Genomic DNA, 17,076 nt, shown 5'->3' with positions numbered 1-17,076 from the left:
AAGGGCTTTTTGAAAATTGGGGTATCATGAGGGATAATCTAGTTTGGTGTGTGAATAGTGACACTTATTCTAGTTTTTGGCTTGACTGCTAGATTCCAAACCAAGGTTCTCTCAAGGATAAAGCTTTGATCCCTCTTCAAGAGTCGAATTTGCAATCCAAAGTGATTGATTTTGTTCTTCCTTCTAGAGGTTGGAATTTTCAAAATTTTTGCAAGGCCCTTCGTTTGGATATTTGTGATACTGTCCATGCTTTGTTCCCTCCCATCATTACTCATCCTAAGGATGTGGTAGCCTGGAAGCATAAAGTTGATGGATCCTTTTCGTTGGCTTCTAGCTGTGATGCTCTTTGGAAACGTTGTTGGTCCAAATCCTCTTTTTGAAGCAATCTGGAAGTGGAGGGGTCATAAAAGAACCAAAGTCCACCTTTGGAAAATGGCTCATCAAGCCCTGCTTACGAATCAGAGTAGACTTAGAAGTCACATGACTAACAATGCTACTTGTCTGGTGTGTAATTCTATTATAGATTGAGTTCCACGAAAATATTCCCATGGTGAATATGAGAATCTAAATTTTCCAAGTTATAAAACAAGTTTAATTACAGCAAAAATATCACGCTCTAATTAAATTATTTAATGAGATATAAATAAATAAGGATTGTGGTAAATATATTATTTGTACTTACCAAAATTCGGAGCCGGCACATGTCAGGGTGGACGTGGCTAAGGTGGGCTCCCAGAGTTCACAAGTCGGCTTTGAGAGATACCTTTGTTAGGAGGAGAGGAGGGGGGACCTGCAAAACAAAAGACTCTCACACTCAAGTAAGTATATGAGTGAGGAAAATAAAGCAAGTATATGCGTATGAGAGCAATTATACGTAAGCTCAAGGTGTGAGCGAATGTGTTGTGTGTGGGATGTGTTGAGGGTTCGTTGGAACCTGGTATTTATATGAGTGGAGTGGAGCTACGGGTCCTTGTTTGTAGGGGACATTATAGCCTTTGTAGATAATTCCCAACTTATAGATAATAGCTGATAGTTTATTGATATTGTTAGAGATAAATTGTAGTTTAGAGATAAAGGCTAGTAGATAATTGTACCTTGTAGATAATGTGTGACATTGTAGATAATTAATTACCTGCCAAGATATAAAGGGATTCAAATATATTCAAATATTAATAGGTTAGAGATAACTTGTTTGTTAGGGAGTCCGACTGCTAAGGGTCGAATGTTCATGCTCCTGTTCTAGGGTTGGCATGGAGGGTTGATACGTGTCTCGGAGTGCCATGAAGGGTACCACGCGCATTTTATGGACCTTAGACAGTACATAAGCCCTCCAAGCTCTGAGCAAGCTTATGGGCAAAAGAGATTATCCAATGTTGAAGGAGATTGTCCCATGTCGGGGAGAGTATATGATGTCCGAGGTAGTAGTCTTGACAAGTAAAGGGTGATGAGTTTGTTGAACCCTTAGGTGTGGATGAGTGTTTTTCCGATGTCAGGTGTGGTAACCACGACAGGTGAGAGAATTGCAGGTCGATGTGACTTGTTAAGCCCATGAGCCTGGACAAGTGTTGTCCGGGTTGCTTCTGTCAAGTTGTCTGGGATAGACATGTCTTTGGAGTGTTAGGTGAGGGAAGTCTCTAGATTTGACAACTCTGCCATTTTTTGACTTTTGAAGGGTGCATTTAAGACCAACGTTACATTGATCTATTGTTGCAGGCATGTGCAGCACACACGTAGTACTTTTGCATACGTGTCACTCGTGGAGTGGGCACATATTGGAGTCGTGGTGCGTGGGTGAGTGGAGGTACGTCGTGGTGTGGAAATTTAGAGCACCACTTCCGCTGCCGCCAGTTACCGAAAAGTTTGTCATAGCTACTAGATGAGGATGAGAGTCTTCGAAAGGGGTCTCGCATCTGAAGTCAGATTGAGTGCTAACCATGGATGTACAAGAGAAAGTTGATAAGAGACCGCAAGATATGTTTTACCGCAGCCCCATGGTAGGCGCCAAATGTACTTACCAAAATCCAGAGCTGGCACACGTCAGGATAGACACGGAGTTCACATGTCGGCTTTGAGAGATACTTTTGTTAGGAGGACAAGAGGGGAGACCTACAAAAGAAAGGATTCTAACACTTAAGTAAGTATATGCGTGAGAAGAATAAAACAAATATATGCGTATGAGAGCAATTATGTGTAAGCTCAAGGTGTGAGCGAATGCGTTGTGTGTGGGAAGTGTTGAGGTTTCGTTGGAACCTGGTATTTATAGGAGTGGAGTGAAGCTGCGGGTCCTTGTTTGTAGGGATCGTTATAGTCTTTGCAGATAATTTATGGCTTATAGATAATAGTCGATAGTTTATAGATAACATTAGAGATAAACTATAGTTTATAGATAATATTAGAGATAAAGTGTAGCTTAGAGATAAAAGCTAGTAGATCATGTGTGACTTTGTAGATAATTAACTACCTGATATGAGATAAAGAGATTTAAATATATTCAAATATTAATTGGTTAGAAATAACCTGTCAGTTAGGGAATCCGATTACTAAGGGTCGAACGTTTGTGCTCCTATCCCAGGGCTGATGTAGCAGATTAACGCGTGTCTCGAAATATCATGTAAGATGCTACATATATTTTGTGGATCCTAAAAAATACATTATTTGACTTTTATATTCCCATAAAATTTATATGATAATATTTATAATCAAACAAACAAATTTAATCATTCCTAAGTTTATGATTTTCAAAAAGATTCATGATTCCAATAAATTATGATTCCCTCTCAATTTTTTTTCTTGTACCTAATACTCCCTAAAAGAAAGTCCTTTTAAATATTAGGCCAACATAGTAAATATCGATTATGTCTACTTGGGAATTCAGCATTATGGGGTTGATTGCACATTTTGAAATAAAGATGAAACTAAACATGCTTGTAACAAGTAACTACAATAATAACCTTGTCGGCCAAAAAATGCCACATCAAACACTTTGCTTCCAACCTGCAGCAGTAATTTAATCGATGTTATCACTTCTTCAATCAATTATTCTGTCATTATCATTCGTCATGTGTAAAGTTGGTTTAAGTCTTTATTTGCCCGGCAAATTACTTAATAGGAGAAATGTCCCACCAAAAACTATTCAATAAGAAAACTGTGATGATACATGTGAGGCACTGATCTGTAGTAAATTAGCACTTGCCCGCTAAATAAAATTTTGATTTAATCAATTAGACGAGATCAAATCCAATCCAATCTTATTGGAAAATTCCTAGTCACCGACCATTATAAAATGAACTCAACGAGTCTGAACTAATTTTTCATTGATCTATAAAGTTCAACAAGAAACTATAGAATTCCCAACTACTTGCAGTAGGTCTACATCTGGTTTAGCTGTTAGCTATATTTATAACTGATTCAAAATATTCTGCTTCTCTGGCCATCAAAAATATAATCAGATATAGAAATAAATAAAGGCTTGCAGGAAATATTTATTCGTATCCCTATATCCAACAAATTTGGAATGAGAATGACAGTTATTTTATATTAAATCAAACGTGAACAATCATTTACAATTCAGAATTTAAGTCTAACTCAATCTCAAAAATTAGTTTAATGGGTGAAGATTGTCTCTCATTTATATATTTTAATTTGACTTTGTTTTAATCAGTATAAAACTTAAATTTTTTTCAACACATCTCCTCATGCTCAGATTTTTCGGTACCTGAATAATAATGGTGGGTGACTCATATCATCTTAGAATATTAGAATGTGAGTTTAAGCTTAATTCAACCCTAAAAATTAACTCAAGGGGTGAAGATTATCTCTCACTTATATATTATAATTTGATTTTATTTTTAATCGATGTGAGACTTAAATATTTTTTAATAAATTATGGTAAAATTCAACAAAAGAAAGAATTCTGGAACGAGTGCTAAATTAGGATATTGATCAAAGAAAGTAAATAAAAAATTTATTGAAAATTATAGGGGAGGTAATACTCATATCATATTTTGTCATAAAAACTTTCAATTTCTAATTCTTTACCCAATACCCATACAACACTTGTTAGTATTCTCCTAAAAGACAAGAGTATAGAAGTTATTTTCTCAGTTTTATGTGGTCCGTGCAGCCGTGCTTGACATAGTCACTTGCACACTCCGGTAATAGTAATATTTTTTATTATTATTATGATATTGATATAAAATATTTATTAGTTTTTTATAATTAATTTTTATTAAAAAAATTAATTAATCACATTTAGTAAGATCATCTTTTTTAATTATGTTTTTTTTTCATCTATAAGACTTTAAACTTAAAATCTTATTTAAAAAATATAGTTAAATATTACTAAAATCATCGACTTATTGATAATCCTAATGATTTTATAAGAAATGTCATAATAACTCATATTAATCATTGAACAAGCATGAATTCAGTTTGGTGAAAAGGGTTAATCTCTTACAATATTTTTATTGGGAGATAAGGGTTTACATTTAGTAGTTAACTAGGTATCAAACAGGATATAACATATAAATAATTTTTCATTTCACACGAATGATACCTATAGAAAAAAAAAAGTTAGGATCAAACAGCATACATTTAAGAAAAACACGTTACACAACATATGAACATACTCATTGCAGTTTTATAATACCATATTAGTTGTGTTTTCATTTAGTAGTTAACTAGGTATCAAACAGGATTATAACGTATACATAATTTTTCATTTCACACCAATGATATACCTATAGAAAAAAGTTAGGATCAAACAACATACAACTTTAAGAAGAAAAAAAACAGGTTACACAACATAAACATACTCATTGCAGTTTTATAATACCCCATATTAGAGTGCCGCTGGTCATTGCTATCATAATAAAAAATAAAAAAGAGGCTATAACTTGTATCTCACGATTTATCTACCTAACCACCTTATTATTTTGGTTGTGAAAATTCCCAACTGGATTTCATGGAATCAGCAGACTGCAATACTATAACGGTAGTTTAACCAATAATATCACATGAACTAGGATTTCGTCTCATGTAGGAAATTTATTTGGAGCAAGTGGCTTGATATCATGTTTGGTGACTTTGACCAATGACAAAGGCAGTGCCTAAAATTGTGTTGTATCTAATAAAAGATAACACGGATATACAGAGATCCCCTTTTGCGATTTCTTTATTTTAATTTAGTCTGATTCTCTAAAGTGTAATAAAAAATCTTTTTTATTTTTATTTCCAGGGAATTTGGTAGCTGAAGATCAACTAAAAGCACGGAGCCTAAAACAGAGTGGCATGCCGTCAGATTACATCCAAATTCTAAAATCGCCTGAAAAAACGGAATTTGAACGACTTATATAAGTTATGATGCTTTGTAGTACACAACTTATTAGTTGACTTGATATGTAGGCCACATTTTAGCGTGTAATAACTGGCTAAATTTGGTGTTTTTTTTTTTTTTATATATATATAATTCCAAACATGAGAACAGAAATCCTGTGTTTTAGATATGGTCAGTGCCGTGGAAGGCTGGTTCCCCTTGAGGCTAATATTCTCGAAGGGTCTATCCAACTGCAACAGTTTAACCTTTCATAAATAAATTCAAAAGGATATATATTTAATATAAAAAATTTTATATAGAAAATTAATTAAAAATTATTCTTTATATAACATTTTGAGAAAATTATTATAAAAGTTAATATAAATATTATATATGATAATTTATTATTAGATATTAACAGGGCTGGTTATAGGCGTAGGTTGAAGGGACAACCGCTTAGGACCCATGACTAGAAGGAGTTCAAAAAATAAAAATAAAAATATATATAATTATTTAATTAAAAATTATATTATTTTGTGATTATGAAATACAATTTCTTATTGTTTTTTCTCTCTCCTTAAGTTGCATTCATAGATTCATGTTAAAAGAATCTATCTTTTTATGTCATATAAACATGCAATGAGTATATGATAATAAATAGATTAAAAGATTTTATTTTTCAATAAGATAAGAAATATATATTAAAAATCAAATTATAAAAGAATTTATTCTGATTTATATTATAAATTTAAATCCATCAATCTCTTAATTAGCTATTTTCAATACTTTCTGTCCTTTTCTTTGGGGTGCATCTTTCTCTACAATTAGGCCCTCAATCATCTCCTAGGGAAAAAAAAAACTCTCAATCATATCAATGTACGTATTATCTATCTATCGTTATCTATGCACGTGCACACAAATATTCTAACTTTGTTAACTGCTTATTCATTTTTAATTAAACATTAACTTATATCATAGATTAAATCATTTATCATAAATATAAATATATAATTTATATATTGAAAATATTTATTTCTAATTATAATTATATAAAAATGTTTATGTTATGGAATGCACAAACTAAAATACTAGTTAAAACTAAAGTATATTAATAAAGAGAAAAAATATATGTAAGATTTAATTTGAGATGATGATATTTTGTTGATAAAAGCTAATAATATAGAACTAATTTGAATAAAAATATTATACAATTTTCTAAATTTTTTAAAACTATGTTATTTATTTAATGTAATAAAATATATAATTTTTAATGAGATTGTGTTTATTTCATTAATTTAGCATACACTTATATTTTAAAATATTTATTTTCGAGGACCCTTATTTATCATTTCATTTTGTTCTGAGTTCATAAAATGTCAGGATCAATCCTGAGGACATATGGGTCTTTTTGTAGCTTTGTGAAAAAAAAGGGGCGGGGAGAAAGGGTTTGAAGGTGTGAATAGCATCAGCCTTTGGACTAGACTTTTACATCCTACAATTTCATTTTTGCTTCCTGCACTCCTATTGGACATAAATGCCCCTCACCTTCTTCACCGACACCCGCAATGTAGGGAAGCTTCACTATGCCTGCATCATTGTTGTCGCATCTTAGGGCTATGACAGCAAAATACTCGCAACAACAATAGTAACAATTGTTCTACCCCCAACCTGGAAACCCCAATCACCATCATTGTCAATGATGTCCTACCCCTAATCACCATCATCATTAACAACGTCCTACCCCTAATCATTTGATGACCTCAACACAATAGTTGCAATAAACAAAAAAATCCCAAGCCAAATGACAACAATAGGCCAAAGCCCGATGATCTGAACGTGGATGTTAGGATATGGAAAACTGAAATGGAAATGAAGAACTTAGAATTTGAGGTCTAGGGAACCTCCTAAGCACAAAAGGAGAAGAAAAGGGGATTTTTTTTTCTCCTTTGCCTTCTTACACCAACATTCCTATTTATACAACAATATAACATTGTTGAATTACTCCACAACAAAATAATAGAAAGCTATAACAAAAAATATAACAGAAAAGAAGCGCCAAGCAGCATATTCCATTCATCCAATTCCATCCAACTCAGCACCCGCAAACCAATTCTGTTAGATGAAATCCTTCATGTTCTTTAGTGGTTTGATTTTTCTTTTGGGTCTTCCATTCGAACCTATAGTGCTTTCCTTCCTATCATCCCTTGCGCCATCCAAAAGCACCTTGTCCTCAAGGTGATAGGCAGTCTTAAGTTCTTCCCAGTCTTTCCATGTAGTGTCATCAGGAGACAACTTTATCCATTGAACTAATACCTTTAGCTTTGGATCAGTAGACTCATAGGCCCATTGAGTGCCCATAATGGCTAAAGGAGAGATAACTGGTTGATTTTCAACATCATTGGAAGACAGAGCTCGTGGGACACAATCTTCTTCAGATGTTTGGTGGAAGGGTTTAAGGACGAAATAATGGAAAATAGAATGAATGTGAGATCCTTCAGGCAATTGAAGTTTGTATGCAACCTTACCAATTTGGTACAGAACTTGGTATGGTCTATAGAAACATTTGGCAAGCTTGGAGTATGATGTACGAACTCCTGGAACTGACGGCTGCCTATGAGGACGCAACTGAACCATTACCCAATTGCAAATCTTGAATTGCACTTCTCGTCTTTTAGTGTTAGCAAAATGTTTCATATTCAGTTGTGCCTTTTCCAACTTCTTTCTCAGCTATGCAAAAATAGTTTCCCTATTGCTCAAAAACTCATCAACTACATCAATCTTTGAAGTTCCTGTAATGTATTGTGGAATACTAAGAGGCTTCTTGCCAAAGGTGATTGCATAGGGTGAAACACCCAAGCCTAAATGTTTAGATGTGTTTTAAGACCATTCCGCCGAAATAAAAAATTTTCCCTGGGAAGATGGTTTCTGGTGAATGAATGCGTGGAGATATTGTTTGATAACCTGATTGATCATCTCAGCTTGGCCGTCAGTCTGCGAGTGATACCCTGAACTCATGTATAGCTTTGTTCCACTTAATTGGAATAGTCCCCACCAAAATCGACTAATAAATAATGGGTCGTAGTTTGAGACGAGACTTCTGGGCATACCATGGAGCTTACCAACAATGTCCATGAAGAGTAATGCCACAGTGGGATGACAACACTCCTAAATGAACACCTTTAAAAAAGCGGTCGACAACAACGAAGATAGTGGTATGCCCTCAATAGGTTGGCAAACCCATTATGAAGTCCAACGAGAGATCCTTCCATGGTAGCGACAAAATAGGTAACGGACACAACAATCCCACGGTTTTCCTAGTCTCGTATTTTGTGTGCTGGCAATCGAGACAGGCTATAACGTATTGATGAACATCTTTCTTCATATTTGGCCATAGGAAATTCTCGCTCACTTGTGCAAGGGTCTTGGTAATGCCCATGTGCCCCCTTATGGGAGTGGCATGGAACTATGTTAATATTACCTGAATGAGTTTGAACCTCTGCAACAACCAAATGTGACCCTATTGCAAGACCAAGTCTTGGGTTACGGTGCAGTCGGTGTGATTGGATGGATTGCTCAAAATGGCTTGTCGGAATGTTATGAAATCCTGATGCATGGCAATTTTTTTTTGAAGCTGTCAGAATGTTCCTTTGCTCAAAAATAGGTCTAATACTTAGGTCATATGGTTTTAGAGCATAGTGTGGAACCAGTTCTTGCTAAGGTCCAAGCGATTCAACAGTGGTCTGTTCCTCACTCATTTAAGGCTTTGCGGGGTTTTCTTGGTTTATTTGGTTTTTATCGTAGATTTATTAGGGGCTATGCCTCCATTGTTACTCCCTTGACAAATATCTTAACCAAAGACCACTTTGAGTGGACCTAAGTTTCTCAACATGCCTTCTTGGATCTGAAAACTCCAATTTTGATAGCTCCAGTCCTTTTATTGCTTGATTTTTCCTTGTCATTTGTTCTGGAAACGGATGCATTCGGTGTCAGCATGGGTGTCATTTTATCCCAGAAGGGTCATCCCATTACCTTCTTTAGCAAATCCTTCAACTCAAAAATTCTTCATGCGTCCACTTAAGTTCGAGAACTCTACACCATTACAGCTACTGTGAAGAAATGGCATCAATACTTCCTAGGTCACCAATTTACTATCCTCACAGATCATAAAAGTCTCAAGGAATTGATGACACAGGTGGTTCAAACCTCGGAACAACAAACATATTTAGCGTGCCTTGTTGGATATGATTATTCGATCCAATATCATTTTGGGATGACGAATGTGGTTGCCGATGCTCTGTCTCGGATTCCTGACAATTCCATTGGCCAATCTTTATTGCTATCGGTCCTTAATTCCGCCTTCTTGAAGGAGCTTAAGTAGGAATTGGCTAGGCATAAGGATTTCATAGCATTCCGACAAGCCATTTTGAGCAATCCATCCAATTACACTGACTGCACCGTAACCCAAGACTTGGTCATGCAAGAGGGTCGCATTTGGTTGCTGCAAAGGTTCAAACTCTTTCCAGAAATATTAGCACAGTTCCATGCCACTCCCATAGGGGGGCACATGGGCATTAACAAGACTTTTGCATGGGTGAGCGAGAATTTCGTATGGCCAAATATGAAGAAAGATGTTCATCAATTTGTTGCAACCTGTCTCGATTGCCAACACACAAAATAAGAGACTCGCAGGAATGTTGTGTCGTTGGACTTCATAGTGGGTTTGCCAACGTATCAGGGGCATACCAATATCTTGGTTGTTGTCAACCACTTCTCTAAAGGTGTTCATTTGGGAATTTTGTCATCCTATTATATCACTCACACTGTGGCATTACTCTTCATGGACATTGTTGGACAGCTCCATCGTATGTCGAGAAGTCTCATTTTTGGCATGAATTGTTCCAATTAAGTGGAACAAAGCTACGTATGAATTTGGTGTATCACCCGCAATCCAACAGCCAGACTGAGGTGATAAATCGGGTTATTGAGTAATATTTCCAATCATTTGTTCACCAGAAACCATCTTCCCGGGAATTTTTTTTATTTGGGTGGAATGGTCTCACAGTACATCTAAACATTCAGGCTTAGGTGTTTCACCCTATGAAATCGCCTTTGGCAAGAAGCCTCTTAGTCTTCCACAATACATTATAGGAACTTCAAAGATTGATGTAGTTGATGAGTTTTTGAGCAACAGGTAAACTATTTTTGCATAGTTGAGAAAGAAGCTGGAAAAGGCACAGGCGAATATGAAACATTTTGTTGACACTAAAAGACGAGAAATGCACTTCAAGATTGGCGATTGGGTAATGATTAAGCTACGTCCTCATACACAATCGTCAACTTTAGGAGTTAGTACTTCATACTCCAAGCTTGTTAAACGATTCTATGAACCATACCAAGTTTTGGACCAAATTGGCAAGGTTGCATACAAACTTCTATTGCCTGAAAGATCCCGCATTCATCCTGCTTTCCATTGTTCCTTCCTTAAACCCTTCCACCAAACATCTGAAGAAGATTGTGTCCCACTAGCATTGCCTTCCAATGATGTTGAAAATCAACCAGTTATCTCTCTTTTAGCCATTCTGGGCACTCATTAGGCCTCTGAGTCTACTGATCCAAAGCTAAGGTATTAGTTCAATGGGCAGGGTTGTCTCTTGATGACATTACATGGGAAGATTGGGAAGAACTCAAGACTGTCTATCACCTTGTGGACAAAGTGTTTTTGGATGGCGCAAGGGATGATAGGAAGGAAAACACTATAGGTTTGAATGGGAGACCCAAAAGGCAAATCAGACCACCAAGACACTTGAAGGATTTCATCTAACAGAGTTGGTTAGCAAGCTCTAAGTTGGATGAAATTGGACGAGTTGAATATGTTGTCTGCCACTTCTTTTCTGTTATAACTTTCTGTTATTTTTTTTTGGTGTAATTCAACAATGCTATATTGTTGTATAAATAGGAATGTTGGTGTAAGAAGGCAGGGGAGAAAAAAAAAAAAGAAATCTCCTTTCTTCTCCTTTTGTGCTTAGGAGGTTCCCTAAGCACAATGCTATATTGTTGTATAAATAGGTTCTCCATTTCCATTTCAGTTTTTTCCAGCAATATAGTATTGTTGAATCACACCAAAACAAAATAACAGAAAGCTATAATAGAAAAGAAGTGGTAGACAACATGCTCCACTCATCCAATTCCATCCAACTCAGCACCTGCTAACCAATTTCGTTAGATGAAATCCTTCAGGTATCATGGTGGTTTGATTTGCCTTTTAGGTCTTCCATTCGAACCTTTAGTGCTTTCCTTCCTATCAGCGGCCCTCGAGCTTGAGGCTTCCAAATCTCGCAATGAATAGCTCCAACAGTGGTGTGTGGTGCTTGCTACAATAGTGAAGCAACATAGACATCGCACTTGGAGCAACTCTAGTAGGGGTTATCAACCCGCAAATATAACCTCCAACATCACGCTCAGAGCGAATCAACGTGGGCTCAAGAACGATGTTGATGGGGACTAGATCAAGGTCAGTATGGGAGGCTCGTCCCTAGGAAAAGATATGGCGAGGGTCATTTCTATGTGTGCCATTCCTATGGGAGGGGAAGGAAAAAAAAGAAGGGAGAAGTTAGTCAAGAATGAAGGGGAGGTTTATGTTGGGGGGATTCTTTCTATTCCATAATATAAATTTTCTTATTTTAGAATAGCTATTTTAAAATAAGTTTTTAGATTACTTATCTTATTCTAGAATAGTTATTTCAAAAAATTTGAGAATGTGATTAGTAATCTACCAACCTATTTCGGACTAGGTATTCCAAAATACAGAAAATCATATTTTGGAATACATATTTCGAATTAAGATACTTTTCCGTAATAGATATTTCAAATAGGGGTGCTTTTGTCAATTGAAGTCTTTTAGGAAGAGCACGAAGAAGAAAAAAAGATCTTTGAACTAATATGGGGTTTGGGCTTACGTGGGCAACATTCGGCCACGTGGATTATTATTTTACTTTTTTTTAAAAAAAAAACTTCGACTATTCTACTTTTGATTTAATTAATTTTATTAAAAAATTAAAATTGAACTTTTCTTTAAGGAATCAAAATTAAATTTTAAGAAGCCTTGTCTATAAACATTTGATTTTTGAATTATGTTCTTTTGTTTATATTTGAATTATGTTGTCTGATTTGGACCTGCAATCTCATCAGTTTATCTCATCTTATTTCCTTTATCACTGGTTATCAAGAATAGCCATTGTTGATGCTAAAGTGACCAGCATGAAGTATACTATAGATTATAAAAAAAAAATTGCGAACAACACGACGTATCCTTAATGTTGTGCTAAAAATATTTAAAATCATTCATCGGTTGTCACTTTACAGCAGAAGCTTTAAGATAGCTAGTATCAAAGCCAAAAAGTTATATATCAATACAATTTAAACACAAGCTAGATGAACCTGTACATTACCCATGCTTGAAGCTCAAAAACTGAGCTTTCACTTAACAGATTAAGCTTTTGGAACAAGTTCATAACAATTTATGTCTCATAATAAGAAATTGTAGACTCTTTTTTTGAAGTTAAGAAATTGTAGACTCTCTTTCTTGTAGAAAAATTTAAAATTAGTTTTTCTACTTAAGCTTTATATTAGCTCTTCCTTTTTTAGCTTCTCAGTTTCATTTTATCAACGACATGGTAGTTTCCAATTTTATCACATTTGGAATTTGATAACTTGCTGGAACTCCAGACTTGGCAAAAGATATGGCTCATATATGAACACGAAACAGAGATCATAATCAAAATAAATTGCAAATTAATACATAGTACACTTCAAAATCCAGCATGCATTTATTAGTATATTCCCATACCCTGCGGCTCAAAATTTAAGGACTTACAAAACATTAAGAAACAAGACCCTTTTGCAATTCACACTGACTGATACAGATGCAGATAGCCACTCTTAACTATCTAGTATCCTAGCTACACCGCTGCAAAGTAGTCTTTGCTAAGTTTAGGGTCTGGTTTCATGGACTTCTCCCCAGGCTTCCACCCAGCAGGGCAAACTTCATCTGGGTTCTCCTGCACATACTGTAAGGCCTGCAAGACCAATGCACATAAAGGGGGTAATGAAACTATGAATATTATAGAAAGGAAAAACAGAAAAATAAAATGTGATATTCTGATCATTTGTTCAATCTTGATCTTATCCTAACTGCTAATTGAGTGTGTAATTACCTGGAGAGTTCTCTTTGTCTCGTCAACACTTCTACCAATTGCCAAGTTGTTAATGGTAGAATGCTGAATAACCCCTTCCTTGTCAATAATGAACAAACCTCTCAATGCAATTCCCTATATCATTGGATATATTCAGAGTCATTAGGGCACAAGTTTTATAAAGTGGAATGAAAGGCAATAGTTTCAGTTTCATTGTCAACAGTTGATGCTTGCTACCCAATAAAACTATTTCCTACACAGCATCCTACATTTCATTCCAGAGAACATAGAAACCTAAGCATAGAAGACAAGGACTGGGAAAGGTAAAGCTCGGCCATGGTTCAAGTTCAAGTCCTTAAAAAAAACAAATTAAAACTTGTTTTGATTGGATAGCAGGTATGCTAAATTGCAAATTATGCAAAAGGGAGGTGATGCCTCATATGAAACATGATATGCCCTTTTTAGGTTGATTTAGACATTTAGTGTGAGAAAAAACAGACAAATTATTTGACTTCTATTGTCTTATAATTCATCCATCCATAAGTAACAATTTTTTAAACAAATTTCATGTCAGAACATACCTGATCAGGAATGAGAACACCATAAGATTTCGATATGGATTTGGTGACATCAGAAATCAAAGGATAATTCAAGTCACCAAGGCCACCTGACTTTCTATCTGTTTGGATCCATGCAAGGTGCGAGAACTACAATAATAACAATAGCATCACAAACCGAGGAGAAATAAACTTTGGAAGTTCAGTTATAGATAGGCCATGGCACAGACAAGAGAATATATAGAAGCTATAGATTCCAAGCTTGTTGGGTTTCATGGCAAGAACCATGAAAATTGATTTTGACTGCAGCCAGACTTGTTTTCAAGATAGATGTTAGTTATAACTTATAACTAGGTAAAATTGATTTTGCCTCAAAACCTTGGTTTGACTAGAAGCGATAAACGTAGCATTTGTGTTGTGCTGAAAATTTTGCACTAAGTTTTATAGCAAACTTGCTTTCAGGATAAAAGTATTCAAACATAAATCACTTCACTTGAAAATCAATTTTAACCAAAATCAATTTTATAACGCCAATTTCATTCAAAATCAATTTTGCAAATGCTCGCCCAAACACACACTCCAACACAAAAATCCTTGTTTTTCAAAGGCACACATCTGCAAGTGAGAGTATCATAGCTGTCTATGCAAAGGTCGTCTGCATTACTTTATAGATATCATATAATCTCAAAAAAAAAAACATGTTCCAATGATGTTTCCATTCAGATATTTTCCTTTTCCTTTATATATGAAGTAACTCCATGGACCATAGACAAATGAAAATACACTCTTTGGCTAAACCTTTTCATAAGCTTCATTTCCTTCACTAGTTAATATATAGCAAGAAGAAGTACGTCATTTGAAGCAGAATATGAGATTTTATACACATAAACACGCACACCCCATCAACTGAGCCAAAGACAAAAACTAAGAGAGTCTAAACTAACTCACCACACTGTCAACTGAAACACCCAATATCTCAGTATTTAGTGCCTCGAACTCTGCATGCCGGTCACTGAAAGCAGTGATTTCTGTGGACAAGTAGCAGATGTTATTATTAGGGAGTTAAGGATAGAAGGTTTGGTGATGCCTTCTCCAGGGAAATAACAGTTTTTTTTTTTTTCCAGAAACTCTCTTAATAAACCAACAAATAAACTATTAGTGCTCATTTAGTTTTAGAAAAATATCTATTATTTCTTGTTTTAAAAAAATACAAAATTTGAAAGCAGAAAATTTAAAATAAGATGACAATTATGTAATTGAAAATAAAAGTAGAAAACATGATAAAAAAACAAATTTTCAAACAAAACAAACCCTTATTTTCTAAAATAAGTTATAAACCAAACAAACAAATTACACGCATATCTCAACCTGATTATTATACTATACTAAAATGCCCACTAACCTGTGGGACAAACAAAAGTGAAGTCCAACGGGTAGAAGAAGAGCACAACATATTTCTTCCCAATGTAATCAGATAGTTTCACCTGTAATCACAATGCTTTAGCCAAAAGCACAAAACTTCGCAAAAACTATTACAAAAATTAAAAATAAAGGTTAAAATGTGTTTTAGTTCCCTTATTTTCAAGTCAAAATTCTTTGATTTTATCAGTACCAAATGACATGGTTTGATTTTATCATACCAAATGACATGGCGTGATACATGTAGCCAACATCACCTAGTGAAATAATTGTTGCAATTTCAGGTCAAAATTGTTCTGACTTCCTATGCGTTAAAACCAACAATTTTGGTCCTCGTATTTTTTTTTTATAATATTAACAGGTGAATTTCATCCCTCTTTATAGAACTTGAGATACTAGGACAACGAATAACGAAATTCACCGATTATAAAGAATAAAACGACCAGAATCTTTTAAAATGCAAGGATTACAACCAATTTTGACTGAAAACTGAAAGAACTAAAACACATTTCAGCTTAAAATCAATAATAATAAAAAAGAAAAAACTTGACAAAGCGAAGAATTTACGTTGATAAACTCCTGGTCAAACACAGCCTCTGCTTCGAAATCCGGTGCGGTGTTTCCAACTAGCGGAAGCTCGCTCTATATATATATATAATCAAAAACAAAAACAAAAAACAACATTTTAGAAAGATTCCTTAAAGAAGCACTTTTGCTCTAATTCAGTGACACGTGTACATTTAAGAAGCTTACGGAGGAGGCTTTGACGACGAAGGAGCGGCGAGTGTGCGAGGGGCGCGTGAGGGAGAGAGAAGGGCGCGTGGGGAGAGGGTTGAGGTGGAGAGAGTTGTTAGGGAGGGAGAGGGAGGATTTGGGAGAGAAGAGAGGTGTGGGGTTTGCGGAGAAGAGAGAAGCAGAGGTGGCTGAGCATGCCATTTGTGTGGGATTGGGATTTCGCTCTGCGAGAAGAAAAGAAAGAGAGGTTGAAATGGGATTGGGATTGGAATAGGATTGGGTTGGGTGAGGTTATAAGATGAAGTCCAAGTAGTAACAGTAGAGAGGAGAGAGAAACCACGAGGCTCGGAAACGGGGTTGGTTCACAGTAAACGCGCCTTAGGACACATTAGGAAACGCGCCTTAGGACACATTAGTGGATATTTGGTTTGAATTTCAAGAATTTTAGGTTTAGAATTTATTTTAAATATATTTCACGTGTTTAATTTTGTGTTGAAGAAAAATTAAGAATTAATTATGAATTTCAAATTAATTTTGGATTGAAATAATTTTGAGTAGTTTGAATCTTGAATTCAAATTTTTGTATTAATTTTATTTATGATTTAAATTTATAATTAAGCATTCAAACATCAATCATGTCACTTCAAAATTAATTTTAACTAAAATAAACTTTACAAAATAAATTTGATTCAAAATCAAGTTTTTTAACCTCTATCCAAGTGTTGGGTTTTGTATTGAAGAATTGATTATAAGTCTAGAATTAGTTTTAGGCAAATTTTATGTTTTGATGGAGAAATCAAAATTGATTATAAATTGAAACAATTTGAGTATTTTTTTATGTTTGATGCAAAATTTTATA

General features: G+C 34.9%; 1 protein-coding gene across 2 annotated transcripts; it reads right to left on the bottom strand.

Annotated features, from left to right (window-relative positions):
* Positions 1-13,065: 13,065 nt before the first annotated feature.
* LOC114372336 (2-Cys peroxiredoxin BAS1, chloroplastic) lies at positions 13,066-16,616 on the bottom strand. Of its 2 annotated transcripts, none has more exons than XM_028329836.1 (7): positions 16,236-16,616; positions 16,050-16,124; positions 15,466-15,547; positions 15,012-15,091; positions 14,088-14,213; positions 13,528-13,641; positions 13,066-13,389 (listed from the first exon to the last, which is right to left on the bottom strand). In XM_028329836.1, the coding sequence occupies exons 1-7, from the start codon at positions 16,416-16,418 to the stop codon at positions 13,273-13,275; spliced, it is 777 nt and encodes a 258-aa protein (XP_028185637.1). In that variant the 5' UTR covers positions 16,419-16,616; the 3' UTR covers positions 13,066-13,272. The 2 variants fall into 2 exon arrangements, with proteins under 2 accessions (XP_028185637.1, XP_028185636.1); XM_028329835.1 differs by having other exon boundaries at positions 16,221-16,500.
* Positions 16,617-17,076: the final 460 nt, after the last annotated feature.

This window comes from Glycine soja, chromosome 10 (genome assembly GCF_004193775.1).
Source record: "Glycine soja cultivar W05 chromosome 10, ASM419377v2, whole genome shotgun sequence".
NCBI classification, from domain to species: Eukaryota; Viridiplantae; Streptophyta; class Magnoliopsida; order Fabales; family Fabaceae; genus Glycine; species Glycine soja.
The sequence above is the reverse complement of the archived record's forward strand: the minus strand, read 5'-3'. Positions and strand labels throughout refer to the sequence as shown.